General features: G+C 37.6%; 1 protein-coding gene across 1 annotated transcript; it reads left to right on the top strand.

Annotated features, from left to right (window-relative positions):
* Window positions 1-1,181: 1,181 nt before the first annotated feature.
* Window positions 1,182-23,303, top strand: LOC148081694 (nectin-4-like). Its single transcript, XM_087788658.1, has 11 exons — window positions 1,182-2,340; window positions 9,883-10,068; window positions 10,732-10,899; window positions 11,716-11,994; window positions 13,021-13,138; window positions 16,001-16,155; window positions 16,233-16,383; window positions 16,458-16,533; window positions 17,660-17,722; window positions 19,413-19,607; window positions 21,316-23,303. The coding sequence occupies exons 1-11, from the start codon at window positions 2,286-2,288 to the stop codon at window positions 21,700-21,702; spliced, it is 1,833 nt and encodes a 610-aa protein (XP_087644784.1). The 5' UTR covers window positions 1,182-2,285; the 3' UTR covers window positions 21,703-23,303.
* The last annotated feature ends 677 nt before the right edge of the window (window positions 23,304-23,980 follow it).

The raw sequence follows: 23,980 nt of genomic DNA, 5'->3' as shown, positions 1-23,980 counted from the left end.
CTATAAACAATGATCAGCAGTTATTTACAATAATAACAAATTAATTATTTTGTTTGTTGATACAAATAAAACATTATTATTATTTTTTTTATAATGTCTGTTTGAATCAAAGGTATTATTTAATCTTTTAATTAAGATCGAAAATATATTAACAATATTATTATTGTTGTTCAAAGTATGCTTTTCTATACCTACAGGTGCAGCTAAAATGATTATAATATTGTAATAAAAGCTTTAAAGTCAAAATACGAGATATATAAATACATTAAAAAGAAACAGTACATTTCAATACATTAAATGTATTGGGACTTAAAATAGAGAATGTTATGTTTTTTTTTTATAATGTTAAATAAAAATTAAAGGTATTATTTAATATTTTAATCAAGATTTGACATAAATTAACAATTTAATTATTGTTTTAATTATGCTTTTACTACTTTTTTCCTACTTTTATTGAGTTACGTTTAGCGTAAGGGGCACTGGTTAAAATGAGATTAAGATTTAAAAAAATAAATATATACATATATAACAATATCATACATGTTTTAATTTTTTTTTTTAAGTATCTTTAATATTATTATTTTATACATTTAATTTTAAATAAATTAAATGTTTTGTGATAAGAAAAAAAGGATATTAACTCGCCTAACGTCTTTGTGAACTAAATGTATGATTTCGCTAATTCAGATTAAAATTGAAAATATATTAACAGTATAATATACTTTTTAATTTGTGTTTTTATTTGTATATTTATTGATGTTCTAGGTGGGGGCCCATATTACTACTGGCTGTTACTGATCAATAAAATTGTAGCTGCACACAATAAATAATAAACACGCCTATGGATTAAATATCTTGCGAGTAAAAACATTTAAAAAAATCTTTATGATGTGATACTAAATTAAAGGTGACGCTATTATAACGAATAACAACGTACGTCTCACGTGATTCTCACCAGCAGGTGGCAGTATTCAGAAACCACAGTACGTAACCTGCACCTGAAGAAAAAAACTCCAATACGATCTTAAAAACAATAATAAGACGAACGATAGAATGGCGAAGAATGACGTATTTTGAAAGTGACTGCTGGCTATGACGTGATCATTGTTCGACGTTTTTAATGAACTATAACGTTGCAGTATGAGATCATTTCCATGGAATAAGATGTTTTTTTGTCAGTTTAACAGTCACTTCGCGTCACCAAAGTGTTTCTTGGACTCACCTGCGAGCAGAACAAGTGCAGACGCGAATATAACTGTCATCCCGCCTGGACCGAACCGGATCGACGACTTTCGATGTGTGTGTGTGTGTGTGTGAGACAGAAAGGGGGGGGGGGTGAAGGTGTAGCGCCAACAGGTGTATCCAAAAAACAGGTAAAGCTACTTTACTCCCAAAAGGGCAAACATGACAGCAGCGGTGTGACACACATGAGTCTTTGAGGAGGATTTTAACCGCATTTTGAATAACTTTTTGTTTCATTAAAACAAAAAAAAAGTTTCTCTTGAGAAGATGTAAGATGAACGTTGCTCTGGACAGTTGAAGCAGGAGAAGAACGTTGCTCTGGACAGTTGAAGCAGGAGAAGAACGTTGCTCTGGACAGTTGAAGCAGGAGAACAACGTTGCTCTGGACACTTGTAGCAGGAGAAGAACGTTGCTCTGGACACTTGTAGCAGGAGAAGAACGTTGCTCTGGACAGTTGTAGCAGGAGAAGAACGTTGCTCTGGACAGTTGTAGCAGGAGAAGAACGTTGCTCTGGACAGTTGTAGCAGGAGAAGAACGTTGCTCTGGACACTTGTAGCAGGAGAAGAACGTTGCTCTGGACAGTTGTAGCAGGAGAAGAACGTTGCTCTGGACACTTGTAGCAGGAGAAGAACGTTGCTCTGGACAGTTGAAGCAGGAGAAGAACGTTGCTCTGGACAGTTGAAGCAGGAGAAGAACGTTGCTCTGGACACTTGTAGCAGGAGAAGAACGTTGCTCTGGACAGTTGAAGCAGGAGAAGAACGTTGCTCTGGACACTTGTAGCAGGAGAAGAACGTTGCTCTGGACAGTTGAAGCAGGAGAAGAACGTTGCTCTGGACACTTGAAGCAGGAGAAGAACGTTGCTCTGGACACTTGAAGCAGGAGAAGAACGTTGCTCTGGACACTTGTAGCAGGAGAAGAACGTTGCTCTGGACACTTGTAGCAGGAGAAGAACGTTGCTCTGGACACTTGTAGCAGGAGAAGAACGTTGCTCTGGGCCGGAGGTTCAGGACCCGCATGAGTTGGTAGCTTCTCAGCCCAGGAGGATGAAGTCCCTTCCGGCCGTTGTGTCTCTTCTTCTCTGCGTCCTCCACGGTTCAGGTGAGTGTCCGGGACAGGTGTGAGGCCACCGAAGCTAACGTGGAGTGTTTTACGTGATCCTTAGTTGATCCAACTTTTCAATTGAAAATAACTAGTCCCTGGAAGAAAAACAAAAAGAAAACAACTAATTAAATACATGTTTAGGTTCCCAAGTTGTTGTTTTTTTATCATCAAATATAGGAAACATGTTTTTTTTTTATTTCGTTTTTTTTACCAGTTTTGCTTTAGCATCGGCTACTATCTTTAGCTGACTAGCATTAGCAGTTAGCATTTATTGCTTTAGCATCGGCTACTATCTTTAGCTGACTAGCATTAGCAGTTAGAATTTATTGCTTTAGCATCGGCTACTATCTTTGGCTGACTAGCATTAGCAGTTAGAATGTATTGCTTTAGCATCGGCTACTATATTCAGCTTACTAGCATTAGCAGTTAGCATTTATTGCTTTAGCATCGGCTACTATCTTTAGCTGACTAGCATTAGCAGTTAGCATTTATTGCTTTAGCATCAGCTTCTATCTTTGGCTGACTAGCATTAGCAGTTAGAATGTATTGCTTTAGCATCGGCTACTATCATTGGCTGACTACCATTAGCATTTAGCATTTATTGCTTTGGCATCGGCTACTATCTTTAGCTGACTAGCATTAGCAGTTAGGATTTATTGCTTGAGCATCGGCTACTATCTTTGGCTGACTAGCATTAGCAGTTAACAATTATTGCTTTAGCATAAGCTACTATCTTTAGCTGAATAGCATTAGCAGTTAGCGTTTGTGACTTTAGCGTCGGCTACTATCTTTAGCTGACTAGCATTAGCAGTTAGGATTTATCGCTTTAGCATCGGCTACTATCTTTGGCTGACTAGCATTAGTAGTTAGCATGCATTGCTTTAGCATCAGCTACCATCTTTAGCTGACTAGCATTAGCAGGTTGGCATTTGTGGCTTTAGCATCGGCTACTATCTTTGGCTGACTTGCATTAGAAGTTTTAACATTAAAAAATAAGTTTTCAGCGAAGGTTCAAACACCTGTGAAGATTAAAAATTAGCAGCATCTTTGGTTTATTGAACGTGTGCAGCATTAGCATCAGCTACTATCTTTAGCTGACTAGCATTAGCAGTTAGCATTTGTGGCTTTAGCATCGGCTACTATCTTTGGCTGACTTGCATTAGCAGTTTTAACATTAAAAAATAAGTTTTCAGTGAAGGTTCAAACACCTGTGAAGATTAAAAATTAGCAGCATCTTTGGTTTATTGAACGTGTGCAGCATTAGCATCTTTTGCAACGGATGCTACGGTTCAAGCGTCTTTATTATATTTTTAACAAGCCTCCTTGGCAGCCGCTAACTTTAACATTAAAATGATTGTTTTGCTGAAGCATCTGATACACATGAATTGTACTAAATATATATTGTATAATATCTTGCAAATTAATGAAGCTCCGGCTAGTTTTGTGTACTTTAATATTTCTGTACTTAAATAACTTGTTACGACACATCAACTTAAAACTAGTTGAATGACTCATAAACCGTGACTTGAGGTGTTTTGTGTGATTTGTATTTCCACTGTAAAAGTTCTTGGGGGTGGTGTGAACATGCCACATATCTACTGGTTGTGGGGGGGTAATAGTACAAAAGAAAGTTAAAGTTATTTTATTTACAAAGCCATCATATTATATTTCATTCTCCACAATCTGATTCATTACCTCATCAGTATCATCCTTCATTCATCAATGGAAGTCTGGAAAACTGCTGCAAACCGGGACATGGCGACGTTTAGCGAGTGCTCATGGGAAATGTAGTCTCCCGTCGGGCTAAACACTACCACATAGAAATCGCATAGAGCTGCTTTAAGAGAACTGCGTCTGGTTTTATTGTTACACATCTAATATTTTATTGGTGAATTCATGTAAATTCTATTTCTGATGGCCCTAAAATAACAATAATGATAATAATCGAAAACCATCCCTGGCGCCATGACAACTACTTTAATGAAAAGATTTAAACGCATCTTGTTTTTAAATTAAAAGATTTATGAAACAGTCTCATCGGTGTTAAATAATTGATCAGTGTATAGTTTTAATTATTTATGAATGTAAAAACGCTGTTTACAAGACTGCCTACAACACTGAGCATCAATTACTAATGTGGTCCACTTCATGCAAACAACATCTCCTGATTTTTACTTGTTCTTCAAGGCTGTTGACTTTTTTTTTTGAATCACCTTCTTGTTCGTTTCCTCTCGTGGCTGTAGAAAGAGAGACTTCACTGCTATCCTCTGATATTTCTGGAAAAACCGGTCACTGCCGAACGATCCTCCTCTCGTCTGCACCGAGTGAGAGAAAGCTCATGAAGTCATTATAAAACCCTCAATTAAAAACCAAACAGCTATTATTGTTAATAATATTATTTGTCGTCCCCCACCCAGTATGACAATTAGGTTGTCATGAATGAAAAGACATACATTTGTCATAATAAACATTGTTAAACTTCACAATTGGTCTCTTAAGTAAGAGTTTCATGTCTTTAAATGATCAGGTATTGTCTTGATTGTTTAAGCGCTTTGTGACCCTGGCTCTACAACTATAAATGACTTACTAACTTGCTTAAAATTACCATTTTTAATACACACTTAATAGTGTTTGTTGAATAGTACTGCCTGCAGTCAGTGAGTGATGCAACATAGGTTCAGTTTGGGACTCCACCATCACTGATGACACATCTACTGGTGTTATTCCATGTAATGTTGCAATAATGAACTTATCATAACCTTCATTTAAAGGAACTCACTTGCTCGGTTATGGCTTTATTTTGCCATGTATTTGTTTCATTTGAGTTACAATGCCTCGACTTCTGTTCTTTGTCCTGAATGACTTCTTAATTCAAAAGTAGTGTTGTTTATGAAAATTATGGATTTCAGTTTTTTTTATTTATTCTAGGTAAACATCAATTGGATTTGTTCCTCTTTCTGTGACAAAGATAGAATTTCCTTCGCTAATTTATGATAGATTTTTCTGTAATGCCTATGATGGATTTCTGAAATATTACCTTTGAAATGATTGGGTTGAGTATGGTTGTCCCAAAAAACACCTTTCCAAGCAACTTCTCTTTCACCAGCAGTGTTGACAGAACAAATTATTCAAATCCAAAATAATTCTTAGAAAACTCCATTTACTTCAGATGGAAAGGAGAACAAGAAGACATGTTTTACTGTTTCCTTCGACTGAGAAAAATCTCTAAATTTAGGAAAATGTTGTCACAACATGATCTGGAGTTTATAATCCATGCGTTTCTGATCCAGCCTTACAGCCCAGCTCGGGCTCTGAGGTCTGTGGATCAGAATCTACTGATCGTTCATGAACATGCTTTAGAAATCCTTCCAGACTGTTGCTCCTAAGCTTTGGAACGATCTTCCTCTCTCTTTGCGCTTGATGGATCTACTGACTCTTTCAAGAAACATCTTAAGACGTTTTTATTTGTTCAGGCTTTTCCTTGATTTTCTGGAACTCCTCTGTTGTTCTCAGTATTATCTTGATCTTTAAAGTATATATTTTATTGAGTATTGTTTTGATTGTTTAAGAGCTTTGTGACCCTGGTCTGGAAAAGCACTATATAAATACAAATAACTTACTTACTTACAAAATGCCAGTGAAATCACTATATTGAACTCACTCTTTAACCAGGAAGAAAGTTTTGACAATAGTTTACTTTTATACTACAGTGTCGGACCTACAGTGTCCTGTGATTATCATTAAAGCATTTTAAATGATAATACCTTGGAATGTGTCCTGTAAAGTTTGAGATGCTGTTTTTGAGGAAGACAAAAAAACAAGTCTTATCTTCGGTTCCCACCGCCAATGTCGCTGTTATCTAATCAACCATTTCCTTTTCCCTTTTTACTCGCTCTGGAATCTACAAAATCTTAACCCCACCTTTCTCAGGTAGGTATTGTCTTCTCTTGACTGCCAAAAAAAAGATCAGCAACATGAGGCTGGAACCCAAGATCAGTGTCGGTTTCCTTCATAGTTCTGTTTAAATACAGACGTGTAGAGTTTCGGGTCTGGCTATTAATTAAGACAAAACCCGACGAGTTTCAGTGTGTTGAGGGTGTTTCTGGAGCTGATGCTTTGACCAATGGTCTGCCATGCGAACAGATCGGTTGTAAGATGATATGAAGTGAGAGTTTAGTTCTCGACAAATTCACCTGCACTCGACTACTGACGACGACGTGTTGGCCTGTCGCTCAGATCGAGAAGAGAATCATTGAAGTCGTATCTTTTCACGTGTCCTGCAACCGACCCACAGACCATCATCAAACCGATCGACCTCTTAAGATCGTGTCATTCCAGTAATGCAGAGCAGGCAGATTCCTGCGGCGACTGTAAGCTGTGAGTGACACACACTGGAAAACACGCCTGTCTGAAAACACTCATCGACGCTGATGGTAAAAACCGTGAATCATATCCGACACGGATTCTCTCACAGCGATGGCTGAAACATTATTATCGACTATTTGTTGTGAATTGAAAACGTGTTCGCACAGGCGTCTGACGGAGAGCTCCGTCATCACGTCAGTCAGTGAACGACACCTAACCATGACCAGTCTGGCGTGGGAACATCTAAGGATCTTGTAGCCTATGACCAAGTATTTAAAGCGGCATGTAACCCCCTGTTAGAACAGTCTAATTACAAACTATTGCTGAAACTGAAAGACCCGCCCCCACAGTGTTTATGTGCAATTTGTTTAAAAAGAAAGTGATGCTTTGCTAGCTTTCCTCTTTTCTCTTTCTCAAACCTTTAAATTTTACTTTTGGAACTTCAGCCATAAGGGAAATAAACAGTACTGCTGCCTTTGACCCACTTCCGTAATGTGTTTGAAAAAATAAATGATTGTAAAATCTTTATTCTGCGCTGCCGAAAAGATGATAATTATTAAAGAACAGGACTGTGTATTGGCAAGAATCTTCGCAGTACAATAAGTTTTAATGATGCAGCGGCAATGATACAATACATTGTGATACTGTAGTAACAAGTATATATGTTTAGTATTGTCCAGTACTTGGTGTTGCAGAATTTACAGACCTCGTGACTCTTGACGAAGTCGTAACTGTTTTCATTTGTTTTCAAATCAAAATATGTCTGGAGTCCACCGTATCCTCTCGTCCCCAGTCATCACCGGGATCTGGCGGGATTTCACTGTTTCACTGATACAGTATCTTGAAGAATATAAATCATGATTTTTGAGTCTTTCCATTTGAAAACCGTATCAGAACAATGGTACTACATTGGCGTGGCTCTGCCGTTGCTCTATTGCTACATACTACATATTCTTGTTTACCAAAAGAGATTAATGCTCTTTTGTCCGTGTCCAGTTTTACCTTCCTGGTAGAGAGAATCAACAGCCAACACACACGCACACACACACACCCTCTTTCATTCTCTGTACCTCTTTCTTTCAAGACACAACATGTTAAGGTAATAAAACATGTACAGTATTCAAAGATTACGGTCGGTACTGATAATTGTCATTTTTAGTGCTCAGGGTAACTACACTACAATAGGACGACACATCGGGCTGGTCAGTAACACAGCAGTTATTGCTTGGTTTGGAGGCACGAACAATATTTTTAATATATTGTGATGTTGTTTACTTACACTTGGGTGCAACAATATTCGACCAATTTATATTTTTATTAGATTTTTTTCTAGTATAGAAGATAGAGGTAGTAGATTAGAGCAGTGGTACCCATCCGTGAGACATTTGTTACAGGGCCACACAGAATAAATAAAGTTTTTATTTTTACTTCCTAAATGTTTTGATTGATTTTCTTTAAAATAACATGACTCTGTGACTCTTGACTAGTAAAACACTTCTTCTAGACACTAAACTTCTGTCCTCAGTCCATAGAACTAATGCTTCAACACAAACATGCTCACACTTTGGTACAAAGTCAAGAAGAGACGCACACGTACAGAACACCATCGTCTGCATACAAGTAAATATACGTAGATGCTAATACACAAACATTACAACATACTCTTCGTCCAGAGCTCTTGCTGATTCAGCGTTATGGTGAGATGTCTTTGTGTTCATGCACTTAATTGTAGTTTTACTGCAGGTCATGTTATTCTATTTTTACTTTTTTCTCTATCTGAAAGTCGTTCCGTGAATACAATCCAGACATTTAACCGATCCGCGGTACAAAAATGGTTGGGGACCCCTGGGTCAGAGTAACATGACTTTTATTCAAATGTATACTGTTTTGCTTTCCCCACAAATAAATCTGAAAAAGTGACCCTCACCAAAAAAATGTATTCTTACATTTCTGTAAATTTATGTTGGCAGTACATTTGTATACAGCACTGCCATCATAGGGTTGAATGTGTAGTGTATTCTTTAATAATTACATTCAATAATTTCAATATTGAAAAGTATTGAATTTGTTTCAATTGAATAATTGAATGCATTATTATTTTGTGTATACATTTTTCTCAAAATGTAGTACAGGTTAAAAGTCCTGCTTGTGTCCATAGTTGTCTGTGTACCAAAGTCTTTCTTGTTATTGGGTTTGTTGTGTCGGCGCTCGATGTAAAGTTCAGGGTCAAAGTCAACAGGAAGTTGCCTGTCTATGTGAACGATGTAAACAACTTGAAAACGATGTGAAGAAAAATGGCAGATTAAAGCATCGATTTACTCTCAGGGTGTTGGCAGTAGTTGCATCTGTTAAGAAGAGGAAGCTCGTCGAGAGCGTGCGATTATCCTTTCGTGACAGAACGTATTTGCTCAGAGCGGTTGATACACACAGACAATCTGCATGATCATCGCACTCATTTAACATGTAAACAGATCGAGAAACTAGACACTATGTCGGGTATCTGTGGTTTACAGTTTCACAGACACACGCTTGTTTCCTGTGGCCTTGCTAAACACTTGTCCAAACATCAGTAGGTGTCGAAAGCTCGTCCAGAGTAACTCGTCGAACAGCATTTCTCGTCTGGTGTTCAGATGAATATACATTATGGCTCTTGATTTCTTTACTGTCTTATTGTTCTTTTTGTTCATGTTGACTTCCGGTTTCCTGCTTTCATTTATTTTAATTTAAACCAAATTGACTTACTATGAAGACACAATATTCAAGCTTCAAGCATAATAATAGAATCTAATTTAAAAAATACACGAGTCACATTTTGTTGAATGTTCTTGGCAGATATGGAGTAAGCCTGTCCTTCCTGTAGCTGAAGAGGAAATACAACTTTTATTTTTCAACACCTGTATTATATTTCTGTGTCTGATAAGAGTAAGTTTCATTTTATCTTTGAACGAAATGTTACCGTTTGATGGAATGTCAGACATGTTATAAATTAAGATTAAAATAAAAATGGACCAAAAATACTGGAGGAAAAAAGCTGTAGAACAAAAAAGGAAATGCAATATATTTACTTAAAAGTCTAGATTGGCACCTGGACCTCCATTTGACTGAAAGATAAAGTTTAAAAGATGTTTTTAAAAGGATAAAGCTATGATCACTGAGAGTCATTCGTGGTTGCAGTGACAGGGGGAGGATTTGCCGACGACCCTCCGACTGGATCCATCCGGGCCCACGCCGAGCACGACACGGTGCTGCCCTGCCAGTACCAGACCACTGACGTCGTGGTGCAGGTCGCATGGGACAAGAAGAACGCTGATGGCACCAAGGAGCCGATCATCCTCGCCCACCATGTTAACGGGCAGACAGGTGAGTTCAGAGGGCCCACAGGCAGAAAGACCTGAACAGTAAATACAATTGTCGTTTTATTCGATATAACATGTTGAAAAATAATTATTTTAATGTATTTCTGAATTTACCTCTATATATAACTTCCTTATGTTTCCATTAATACATATATATTTCCAACAAAACAGTTGCTCATATGAAAGATATTTGAACTTTTTGTTTATTCTCATTACTATCTTTTAATTCAAATGAAAAAGGAGATATAGCCCCACTTAAAAAACAAATAGTTGGCTCAATATGTCCAGCTTACCTGTCATTATTATTAAAAATGGGTAAAAATTGTGACTTTATTTGATTATATTGATCAGTTTGTTTTGTATTGGATAAAACTATAGTAAATCTATCTGATAATCAAATATAATATAATTTTAAAACAAATGATATTCTAAATTATGCTAAAAACATATTGTTTTAGAAAACTCTCAGATGGTTGAGAACAACTGCTATTGAACTTATTTGCACTTAATACTTAAAATTACTTACTTATTACTAACAATACTTCTCCAGCCAATTGCGATCAGATGAGAGTCTAAACTAAAACTTCTAAAAGACTGAGTCCATATTAGAAAGTGGTCGTTGCAAGTTCGTAATTGTGTAATAATTCTTGTCCCCCCCCCATCTTAGCTTTTGGGACTTGGTTCCGTCGTGTACACTTCAAGAGCAGTGACCCCACCACCGACTCTTCCCTGGTCATCAGGAACACTGAAATCTCAGATGAAGGAGAGTACATGTGCCACATCAGCACCTTCCCCTCCGGGAACTTTGAGCGGGAATTGTCCCTGATCGTGTGGTGTAAGTAAACATCAGGATTCGACGGCGGCTGTTCATCAGAGAAGTGAACTACATCGGAACATAGTAGAACTCATATGCACTCAAAGCAGGGCCTGACAAAAATGTTTTATGCAACAGATTCCAGTAAAGCCCGTAGGATGTTAAACACTGTGAAAAAATGTAAAGAATTCTTAGATAACACATTGACATAATGAGAAATATAAGAATTTTTGTGATAATTATAACAAAAACCTAGCTAGCAGTGTTCTAACCTATATTGAGGTTACAACACTGACATTAAAAAGTTTCTGATTCTGAAAAAAGCATCAGATTTGATCTCCACACCACAAAGTTATTACTAAATCTAACGCAGCATCTCTTATTTCTTTCTTTTCATCTGCTTTACTCGTACGTGCACACAGTTTCACAGTTGTCGTGTTAAGTTGTTGTGAGTACGAATGTTTTCATTATCATAGAAATGCTGACATAAGCATTTGCACGTGTTTTCTTATGTGCGTCTGTATGTAAGACCCTGTTAGCATAAGGGATTCATAAGGAAGATCAAGAGAAGACTTAATAAAAGTTCATTAATCCTCTGGTGAAAACATTAACGGATGTAGAAGTTATGCAACATACGCCCCACTTTCACTGCTCATGTTACCTTATTGTTACGAAGAGACGTGTTAGTTACAAGGAACTTAATGACAAGAATATCGTCTTCAAATTCAAGCACTTCTTCAAGCAATGTTTTATGTTTAAACCCAACCAAGAGTGTCAAGATATAAACTTTCCTGAGGTGTGATTGAATTGCTTAATGAACCATTCTTTACTCCACAGCCATCCCGATCACGACCTTAGACTCCGTGGTCCTGGTGGAGGGTCAGTCGTATCGACAGGCCGCCACCTGCCGCTCTATGGCCCGGCCGCCCGCCCTCCTGTCCTGGGACACGGATCTGACGGGACAGTCCACCAACCGCACGTCCGACAACGGCGCCGTGTCCACTCAGTTCTCCCTCCACCCGCTCAGGGGCATGAACGGCATGAAGCTGGACTGTCTGGTCACTCACCCCACCCTGGAGAAGCCCCGTCGATTCCGGAACACCGTGGTGGTCCACTGTGAGTGCTCGCAAAAGATGAATACATTTCGGGAATTGTCATAGATGTTAGGGCTGAAGCGATACTTTAATCACACTTTACAACTAGATACGATATACTCGATCGATTTTTAGGTGACCCTGATTTTTAGGGACATCCTGTGATTGTTTCACTCTCTTTTGTTTAAATGAATAGAACTGAAGCCAAAATATGTCCAAACATCAGCTTTAAAAGCCGATGGATTTGACTGTATCCTCTTGTCCTCAGTCGTCGCCCAGAGTCTTGCAGGTTTGAATTGTTCCTTTGGCTGCAGAGGAAGTAATGACTGCTGTCAACTGAGGTTTAATTAAGAAATATTGTGAATATTTTCCCATTTTCATTTAAAGAATGCATACACTGATGTTGGCTATCAATAAGATATAAATATAGTGACATTTCGGAATAATTTAAGTGTTATATTTTCCTGCATTAACACATTTATTGACGAAACATTTGTCAGGAGGAAAATTATTTGTTTAATATTAACTTTAAACTGTCTGTTTCCTTCCATTAACTTTGAGACATTTAGAATCCCTTTGTTTTACATCACAACATATACAATTACTTTTGTTAAAAGGCCTGAATACTTTACATCCATTAGTATGACATTTCAAAGACATGATACTGTTGGTCTGGACCACAGTCTGTCTCGACTCAAGATCAGTGGGAGAATGTTTAAAAATGCATTTCAAACTATATGACTCATTTGTCTCAATTTTTTTTTGTTTACTGTTGCAGACTTGTTAGGCTTCTCATTATCATTTGTATTCAAACTGTTTAAACACAATAGACTTTTTTTTTTTAAATACTTTGGCACTCACTAAGTTTGCTGCAGTGCATCATGGGATTTGTAGTAGTTTATGAAGGCAACAACAAACAAAACGAGATTGTAAATTGAACTATACGCCTCTAATAATGTATGTTTAGTATATAATGTTTCCATCTTTAATGTCTTTAAAGAGTATGTCCTTGGTTTCATGTGCTGATTTTTCTTTTTGTCATTGGCAGACCCTCCCCATGCAGAGGTCACTGGCTTCAATGCAGATTGGTTCGTGGGTTTCGAGAACGCCATCCTCCGGTGTAAGAGCAAAGGAAACCCGAACCCGAATATCTTCACCTGGACCAGGTACGAGTGACTCCACACCGTCTCTGTCTTACGGCTGCGTTGGTCTGTGTACCACCATAAAACGTTGAATAGAAAAAGTTCTAGGTCCAATACACCAACTATTAGAAGAACTGTTCTGTTCAATCCAATTATCAACTCTCATATTCATTTGCATTTTTGTCCTGATCTATAGTCGAATACAAGAGTGATTCACCTCAGCAGTTGCTCATCAATAAATCTGTATAATGATAAATGGGTTTAAGTTTTCCTCATTCTTAGAGTGTGTCCCAAATCGTACACTTCTCCGAGTGCACTGGTTTATAGTACACTTTAAGATAGTGCACATACTCATTTTTGACAGATAGTACCGTCTCATATTAAACACTGTCGTTACACACTCACTGGAAATGCCTCGACAGCTTCTACTTAACTACTTTTTTGAAACCAGTCGTTGGAGCAATATCACAGACAATTGAAAGCACTTTCCGCCTATACAAAAACGTTATTAAGTTGTGTTTCATTGTGTTATTACTGTTGTTGTGTTGTTTTGTGGTAAAATTTGTGTTTTCTCAAGATATTTTAGCTGGTATTTGCTCCGAAGACTCGTCATCAGTGACGTCACTAAGATGGCGGTCGTTGAGGGTGGAAAGTGTCCATTTTTGGCAGTTTGAGTGCACCAATTTAGTGCTCATTGTGCACTTCATTTTCCCACACTGCTAATTGGGACAAACCTAAAATACTAAGTGCAAATGCAGAAGTGCGCGATTTTGGACACAGCCTTAGCCTATAATGTTCCTCTGGTTCCATAATAGTTGAAGGGTTTTGTTTCGGTGCAGGTAAAATCGAAGAGTTCCATGAGTTCTTGTCATGTCATTGGACCAAATGTAGCCTTAAAAATAATTAAACATGTGCTGTGTCTAAAATCGCGCACTTCTCTAAGTGCACTGCTTTACAGTACACTGTAAGACAGTGCACTTACTTGTGTAGTGTGTAAATTTGTACAGGGTAGTACTGTCTCAAATCAAACACTGCAGCTACGCACTAACTGGAAATGCCTCGACAGCTTCTTCTTCTACTACTTTTTAACGCTGTTTGCAACCGGAAGTTGGAACACTATCACCGACACTTGACAACACTTTTCTATAATTAAAAGAAGTTATTAAGTTTTTCATTGTGTTATTACCGTTGTTGTGTTGTTTTGTGGTAAAACTTGTGTTTTCTCGAGACATTTACGCTGGTATCTGCTCCGAAGACGCGTCATCAGTGACGTAGCTTCAGTTTAGCGTCAACTACGTCACTAAGATGGAGGACGTTGAGGGTGGAAAGTGTCCATCGATCCACACTCAATTTTCTGGCGATTTGAGAGCACAAATTGAGTGCTCATTGCACACTACATTTTCGCACACTGTTTATCGGGATGCACTTGTGTTCTTCAAATATTAAGCGTAAGTGCAGAAGTGTGACATTTAGGGAACACCATTGGTCTTCATCTTGACTTGATAATTATTGATTTTATTTGAAATTTGCTCAATTGAATTCCCTGCACATGCATCAAACTTATGGTCAGTTTCAAGTGCATTTGAATCATGCTTACTTTGGAAGAATATGTTTGTCTTAAGATATTAAAATACTAGAACATTATATTGTTCACCATTTATTTTCTGCTATAGTTACACATTTTACTACAACTTTTACTATGTTTTTCTTTTCCTGACATCTCCCATTACACAATCAGCCTCGCTCACAAATGTTTGTTGCTTCTAAAAACCAGTTGGCTTTGTCAATGAACGTCAGCTGGTGTCGCTCAGTCTTGTCCCAGCTTGTAAATAACACAAGTCAGATACTTTCACATGAAGATTAAGAACAGAAATGTTCAATAGTTGCCAAGATAAGGGAAAAAGGTGTTGCACAGATACAGTCTATGATATATGTGTCATGTTTATGAGTTGACAACAATGAGGAAAACTTTAAGAATCAGACACTTTAATTTCCAGTGTTGTGAAGAAACTACTTTGTTTCTGTGTCCTTCACTTATCCGGGTTAGGATCGCGGGGGCAGCAGCTTCAGCAGGGACGAAGAAGCTACCGTATTTTCCGCACCTTAAGGCTGACTTAAAAGCCTTTAATTTTCTCGAAAAACCACAGTGCGCCTTATAATCCGGGGCACCTTATATATGAACATTACCTGGTGGGTAACCGTGGGCGGGATTACGTCATTGTGTCATCACGGGGTGGGATTTATGACGCACGTCATATTATGGCGGACGTTTATGGAGTGATATTACTGCCACCTGTTTGAGCGAGTGTGTCTTGGTTGTTGTACACTCAAAATCACTCTGCTGCGCTCTCAACCAGTCATACACGTGTGTTCAACATGTCATACACGCGCACTCTAGCTGTCATACACGCGCTCAACTTGACTCCTGCTCATTATTTGTCTGCTCACAACACCAGTCTCACGCGCTGCTGCTTGAAGCCTTTTAAACATCATTTGAACATCGTTAGCATGGGAGTGAACGGAGTTGTCAGAACACTTCATAAAGTTTGACTTTATCTGACTGTTTTGTTGACGTTCCCTTTAGCTCAGCTTTATCTAGTGGATGCATAACGCAACCCCAGTGACTATATATACAGTATATATATATATATATATATATATATATATATATATATATATATATATATATATATATATATATATATATATTGACTATATATTTTTATTCTATGATCCCTTTTATGCTATGAAAACAGTTCTAAAATATGCCATTCATTGAAGGTGCGCCTTATAATCCAGTGCGGAAAATACGGTACTTTTGAAAGTTGTTTGACATTTTATTTCTGAATTTCAAACTAAAATATTTTTTGTTTGGACTCTTTGCAGGAAAGGCGCTGAATTACCAGAAGGTGCAATTCCTCACCCGAACGGATCCCTAATCTTCAGGCAACCCATCAGCCTCTCTGACGCAGGAACGTACCAGTGTTCGGCCAGAAACGAGGTGGGGGTGGGGAAGGCCGAGACCACGGTCACAGTGGCAGGTAGATGACGGGAGCGTCCACCAGGACCGAGGCGTCCCACTTCCTTTAAACGACTAACTTTTCTCCTCACTGGTAAGAATCCCAAGTGTCCTACGAGAGCCTGCTGATGGTCATCGTCATCGCCGTGGCCGTCGGCCTCCTCGTCCTCATGCTCGTCATCGTCGTCATCGTCTCGTGTCACCACAAGAGCAAGAACAAGAAGCTGGTGCGCGAGCTGACCGAGAAGAAGTACGTTTAAAATATAAATAAGCTTTTGTCAAGAACTTCCACGGCTGATGAGGAACCTTGTGTGTCCCTGACAGGGAGGAGATCAGCACACTCTCCAGACAAGCTTCTTTCAGGAGGATCAACTCTGTCAGCACCGACACCCGAGGAGCGGTACTGTTGCTTCTCTCTTAAATGTTTTATTCTCTGCATGACCTGATTCAGGTCCTAAAACTTTGGCAGTTCCATGATCAGAAACAGCAGAACTGCAGCTCGACTGAATCGCTGCGGGGGAAGAGAGCCGAGATCTGCCTTTTCATTTCGAATTGATGGAATCTTGACAGACGGCAGCTTTTTTGAGAAGAGCTCTGATAAATATGTGATTCTATTCTTGGGCAAAGTATCGTCTGTCGTCTTGACAATCCCAGCTCTTTACCCAAAAACTCTTTTTGAATCTGGTGTCTTCACTTTTCGTAAAAGTTTCATTTGTAGCGCAAGTTTGGCTTTTAACTCTCAGAAGAGAATTGTTCTGTTTCCAACTGCAATCGCTGTTTCTATTAATATGTTATTAATCCTGGTTTTGCTTCCATCAATGATTAAAAGTAGTCTTGAAATTATTATTATATAAAGCTTGTGTTTTGCTCAAAACTATGTTTTTACATTGTAGTTTGGTTTGTTTTGGTTTCATTGATTATTTGATTTGGTTTTTAAAGTTAAGATCAATATTTAATTTTGAGTTAATCTATTGTTTTTTAAACGTTACATTTTTAACGTTAAAATAATTTGTTTGTTTTTTTTAATTATCATCGGATTTATATTTAAAAAAACTAAATAAATACAAATGAAAACCCTCCCCGAAAAGCACTGCATGACAAAATACAATTCTGTTGTTTGAAAAATTATTACATACAGTTAAGGTGATTAATAATTAAATTAAAAACAATAAACAGCTCAAATACAGTCAGAACATTTGAATGCACACATGTTTGAAGTTTGAATTCAAAAAGCTAATGTCCGTTTTGTAAACTTTAAAGTTATTTTTTTAAATGACAGAAATTACAACTTGAATGAAGAGATAGTTTTTAACTTCAAAACTTTTTTTTAGAAAATCTCATTTAAACTTCCTTAAATTTTAACCCCTCTGTTATCTTTGAGTCAAGGAGACCCCGAGAATAATTGTGTTTGTCTTATCCCTTGTGTTGGAAGTCGATTTAATTATTGTATAATTTGAAATTTTCAGCTTTAACACTTATTTTCCCATCAATTAAATCTGATGTTTGTTTGTTGTTGTTCGCCACAGACGGAGGAGAACATCCCGCTGAGAGTCGAGGGCACCATAAGGACCAGTCTGTCGTCAATGGGGGTCAGTCTTCGTCTTTCTCTAACCCTGATTGGCTGGATCGCATGTTTTGAGAATAAAAACTACTGAATCTCATATTATTATTGTAATATCTGGAACATGAAAGCTTAACTTCGCAATTGTCTTATAATTAAATAAAGGTATAAATTGATTATAAAGATGATATTTGTAGTGAAGGATAATGTGGTCTTATACATAAAATGTATATTTTCAATGTTATCATCGCCTTTAAAACATTTTACATTGATGCAACAATATATTTGAATAGATCTCTTGTTAACAGTATAATAAAACACAAACAAGTTATTTTATATGTGCAAATAAGTTTAAACAATCAAAATGATTACGTTTTCTTTTTTGAATTTATGATAAAATATATCTTATGTTTTAAAGAGACAAGTATTGTTTTATACAAATATTATAAAGGTTTAAACAGTCAATATTTTACAGAATATTAAAATGTGTAATAGTAATTTTATTGTGAAAATAAGGTACATTTAAAAACAATATTTTGTACAATAAATATTATTAGATTTTCTTTTAATTATATTTTAAATAAATGTTATTTGGTTCACACAAATATTGTTTTACACAAAGATTATAAAGGTTTAAATGGCAAATATTTTACAGAATAATAAAATGCGTAAGTACTTTTATTGTGGAAATAAGGTACATTTGAAAACATGATTTAATACTATAAATATAATTGGATTTTATTTTAATTATATATTTATAATAATTCATTTGGTTCAGACAAGTATTGTTATACTCAAATATTATAATGGTTTAAACAGCCAATATTTTGCAGAATAATAAAATGCGTAAAAGTACTTTTATTGTGAAAAACATGATTTTATAGAATAAATATAATTAGATTTTCTGTTAATTATATTTATAATAATTGTTTTTTGGTGGTGTTGGTTGTTGTTGTTGTTACACAACAGTCAGTAGAGTAGAGTTACAAAAGTATTTGTACTTTTATTGTGCAAATAGAACATATTTTGTACAATCTATAGACTTATATTTTCTTTTTAAAATGTATATTAAAATAATAAATGCAGATATTATTCAGGTTTCTAAGGGTCAACGTTTGAACGCTCAGTCAGGCTGAACTTTGAGCCGCGTTCCGTTTGAGTTGAACGTTTGTTTTCAAGTACTCTGGTAATTGACTCAGCTCATCAGAATGTGACGAAAACAACAACGATACCGCACCTGAAATTAGTCATGCAGCTCTTACTGCTTGTCTTGTGCAGACGATAAGTGAAAGAAATACACAAACATTTCTTTAGGTTGTATTTACAGAGTCAGCCAAGGAGTCGAGAGTCAATAAGACTCGTCACGCCAGATCTCGGATGAACACAAACAACACGGAGACTTAGAGACGACTTCCACGTGTGTTCTCTTGCTTTTTGTACACACTTGTTACATGTCATCTTGTTCCTTGTTCTTTCGTTGTGTTGTGTCATGTTGTGCGCTCTCTTGTGTTGCCAAATGGTCTTGTGTGTCATGTCAAGTTGCAATCCATGTCCACGACGCTCTATTTTTAATGTCTTTTTAATGGAACTTCGGAACGGTTTCCGTTCCTATGAGATCATGTGCGATACGTTAGGAACAAGAGTAGCTTGACGGTGGAGAATGTTTACGACAAACTTCTTCTTCTTGGGTTACATCTGGCGTCGTCCTGCGTTGACAGGAGCAGGCCCACTACCGCGACAGCCGGTCCACCATCTCTGGCGGGCGGGGAGGAGGAGGCGGGGCGGCCTTCGACTACCTGGGCCGACCGGTTCTGCACAACAACTCACGCAGGGGCCGAGACAGGTCTGTGGATCGGGAGGAGGAGACCAGGCTCAGGGTGGAAACGTATGTGCGGAACAGCACGATATCTCTGGTGAGTGTTTGAACCCTGAACCCCCCCCTTGTCTCCCCTGACACCCACCAACGCCCTAAATCCACCGCACGAACACAAGCTCTGTGACAACTTTAAAATAATTCATAATTCAATAATAATAATAATAATAATAATAATAATAATAATTCATCCTTGTTTCAACGCTGTCTCTTCTTCTGTCAACTTGTTAGATACTAGTGACTTGTCAATGAGGCTTCATGAAACAGCTGATGGGGTATCATGATACAGTGTCTCGACTCCTTTAAGAAAAATCTTAAGACGATTTTATTTGTTCAGGCTTTTCCTTGATTTTCTGGAACTCCTGTTGTGTTATCAGTTTTATCTTGACTTTTAAAGTACAGTATATACTGTACTTTATTGAGTATTGTTTTGATTGTTTAAGCACTTTGTGACCCTGGTCTGGAAAAGCGCTATATAATTACAAATTACTTACTTACTTACTTACTTTATTCTGAAAGGCCACTAGATGGCACTGTCTTTGCATCATTTCTTTTCATTGCGTTTCAAAATGAAGAAGCTGTATTGGTAGGAATCTGAGGGCAAGTATCACGATACAGGGACAACAATACGATACATTGTGATACTGTAGTTACAAGGATATATGTGTAGTATTGTCCAGTACTTGACTCTGGTGTTGTGATAGTGTAGTAACAAGTATATATGTGTAGTATTGTCCAGTACTTGACTCTGGTGTTGTGATAGTGTAGTAACAAGGATATATGTGTAGTATTGTCGAGTACTTGACTCTGGTGTTGTGATAGTGAAGTAACAAGTATATATGTGTAGTATTGTCCAGTACTTGACTCTGGTGTTGTGATAGTGTAGTAACAAGGATATATGTGTAGTATTGTCGAGTACTTGACTCTGGTGTTGTGATAGTGTAGTAACAAGGATATATGTGTAGTATTGTCGAGTACTTGACTCTGGTGTTGTGATGGTGTAGTAACAAGTATATACTTGTAGTATTGTCGAGTACTTGACTCTGGTGTTGTGATAGTGTAGTAACAAGGATATATGTGTAGTATTGTCGAGTACTTGACTCTGGTGTTGTGATGGTGTAGTAACAAGTATATACTTGTAGTATTGTCGAGTACTTGACTCTGGTGTTGTGATAGTGTAGTTACAAGTATATATGTGTAGTATTGTCGAGTACTTGACTCTGCTGTTGTGATACTGTAGTAACAAGGATATATGTGTAGTATTGTCCAGTACTTGACTCTGGTGTTGTGATAGTGTAGTGACAAGGATATATGTGTAGTATTGTTGAGTACTTGACTCTGGTGTTGCAGAATTTACAGACCACATGACTCTTGACGAAGTCGTAACTGCTTCCATTGGTTTTCGAACCAAAATACTGTATGTCCAAACATCAGGTTTAAAAAGCAACTGTATCCTCTCGTCCTCAGTCATCCCTGGGATCTTGCAGGACCTCATTATTCCTTTAGCTGCTGAGGACGTAATGACTGCTGCTATCTAGAGGCTGGAAGTTTAATTGACCTTACTGAAATACGAACCATAAAACAACCTTAAAACAAATTAAATGTTATTTTGTAAAAAACGAATTCAGTGCTGTTAAATATCGTTACAGTACCGCGGGAAACACAATTGCCATATTCAAGTGTATGGATGTTTTCCTAAACCTCTATGAAATACTAATTCAAACCCCCGTCGATGTCGTCCACCACAGCAGGAGACCCGTCTCCACCCGCCCCTCATGCCGTCCTCGTTCCCGGTGGTCCACTCCACGGAGATCGTGCGGCAGTTGAACGGCAACGCGGTGCCGTCGGACGGCAGCTCCCGGACGGAAAGCGTCAGCAAGAACCACCACCCGTCCCCGGTCAGCTCCAGCTACCCGCCGGTGACCGACGACGAGGACGAGGTGGACGAGGGTCTGGGGGGTCCGGCCAGTCAGGAGCATCCCGACGACCGGGATGACAGCGAGACCAACAGCTCCCAGGTGTCCGAGGCGCACAGCCCACGCTACCACCAGACTAATGGTACCATGCGACCCAAACCCGGCATGCAGGCGGTGAGTCCTCACGCCTCCTTCATCCACAAGGCCCAGATCGTTTAGCCGGAGGCGGAAAGACTCGGATCAGGACGATTTTAAAAGTGGGATCACAGGCGGAGAACCGCGGGAATATTGGACTCCAGAAACTCGGAGGTTGTTTCGTTGTGGTTTTCAGAACCTTACACAAGAGTTTTTTTTTTTTTTTTTTTTTTTTGGGATCGGATCCAAGCTGAGAATTGTTCCTCTTCTCCTGCCACGCCTGCATACCTTCGAGTCAATGTCGTCGAGCCTTCGCCTGCAGCGGAGCGACAGTTGTGATCAGATAAAGACTCACAGAGACATAACACGACCTGATGGAAGGATCTCGGATCCACAGACTTTTATATATATATATATATCCTGCGACAGTAACAGGTTTTTTATTTTCACGACACTACAGTCGGTTCTGGATCCATGGAAATAAACGACATTTACGCGACAAAACAGGATTCTGAACAGATCTGAGATTAAAAAAAAGATTCTTTATGTCATTATTTTACGTGTAGATTTAAGTGTATTTTGAGAATATACTCTAATGCTTTGCCAAGTGATATCAGTCTTTATTATTCAAGGTCATAACAGTGTGTCAGTAACAGTCTCACATACATGGACAGGACTGGTGATAATGCAGACGTTTTTTGTTTTTTTTCGCATTGTTTTTGTAGGACCAGTCACGCCATAAGTCAATATACCAACGATGTGGTCAAGGATCTGTTGGATCTCGGATCAGCACCGAGGTTCTAGAATGTGTTTACTCAGTGTGACGTCTTCAGATTCACTAGGATTGTTATCAGATCTGCTGTAAATGTGAACTTCCATCATTCTTATTACTCTTGTCTTGTACTGTTGTGCCAAATTGAATTCTGAAATACTTGCCTATGTGGCAAGTATGAAGTATTATTTCATGTTCTTTCTCCCAGGTCAATATTCCACCAAGTTTAATATTTGTTGACTCTGAGTAAACTTGTTTTTTTTTTTTTTTTGTTCGGTTTCTTTACATGTAAAAGTGATCCACGTGTCTGAAGGTCAGTTTGGAAAGATCCGGAAGGTTTTGGTTCTTTAAATAAGGAACATCAAGATGTTTGACTTCGACATACTTCGTTATCATTTTACTTCTAAACAGTATTTTCTTTGAAAAGATGAGAAAATCGAGTCAAAAAAAAAAGATGAACCCTGACATTGAATACTAATGTATATGATTGTATCATAACTTCTTTATGTATATATTCAAGGATGTTCTGGATGTACATAAACAATATATGTTTGCATGTCACTGGTGACAGGTTTGAAACTGTCCGCGGATTAAAGGTCTGTAACTGGATCCGAGAGCGACATCTTGTGTTTACCACTGGCAAGTGCAGGGATTAGATTTTTACCAACAGTTTTACAGAAAGACTGCGCCAGGGTCGGTGTTCTGTTCGGAGGGTTATTGTGTGTCAGGTATGAATCGTGAAAGTTTTTTGTTTTGTTTTTTTGCAATATTTCTTTTAAATTGACTTCGACACCAGAAAGCATGAGATATCATCATCTTTGTCATCTTTATTGGATCAATGCTGCTAATTCTACGAACCTGTCTAATAAAACGTGTCATTTTTTTTAACCAGAAATTATCCAGTTTGTATTATCTTATTGCGAGAATTTTACAAATAGTTTGGGAACACACACACAAACACGAAAACACACGTATATATAATTAAATAAAAAAAATGGAGTTTAATTTAATATGTAAAGAATAAATTAAAAATGTCGCTTATTTTATATAAATCTGCAATTTTTGTGACATCAATAAAAGCGACCAAGGTCCAATAGAACATGATTTTTTTTTATTTTTTTTAAGACTTTCGATCGTTTTCCACAGAGCTTAACATTGCAACTCAAAACTACAACAAGGGAAGTTTAAAATGTTTTTTTTCTGCAACCTAAAATAAAGGAAACTTTAAACTGTATTTTCAGGAGCATCTCAGGGGACAGTACTTGTCTGTCTGTCTGTCTGTCAAATAATGAATAAAAACAATTGGCAAAAAAACAACCAGTAATAAAATATTAATGATTAAATAAAAATAACGCAATTCTGTGTATAAACTTACGAAAACGGGCGGAAGAGGTTATAAACACTTCTATTAAGTCTTATGTTTTTGTAGTAAACAGTTTAAACATTTTCAAGCCTGTGTTTTAAAACATTAAATAGAAATGTTTATTAATAATATTTGGGCTAGTATAGCAAAGCGTGTTATTTCGGTGGATCAAGAAGGCGAATATATTCTGTGTCTCCTTCATGACGTAATGCGCAAATACATGTAAC

Source organism: Callionymus lyra, chromosome 4 (genome assembly GCF_982586985.1).
Source record: "Callionymus lyra chromosome 4, fCalLyr1.hap1.1, whole genome shotgun sequence".
Classification (NCBI taxonomy): domain Eukaryota; kingdom Metazoa; phylum Chordata; class Actinopteri; order Syngnathiformes; family Callionymidae; genus Callionymus; species Callionymus lyra.
Note: the sequence above shows the minus strand (reverse complement) of the source record. Positions and strands in the feature narration are given on the sequence as shown.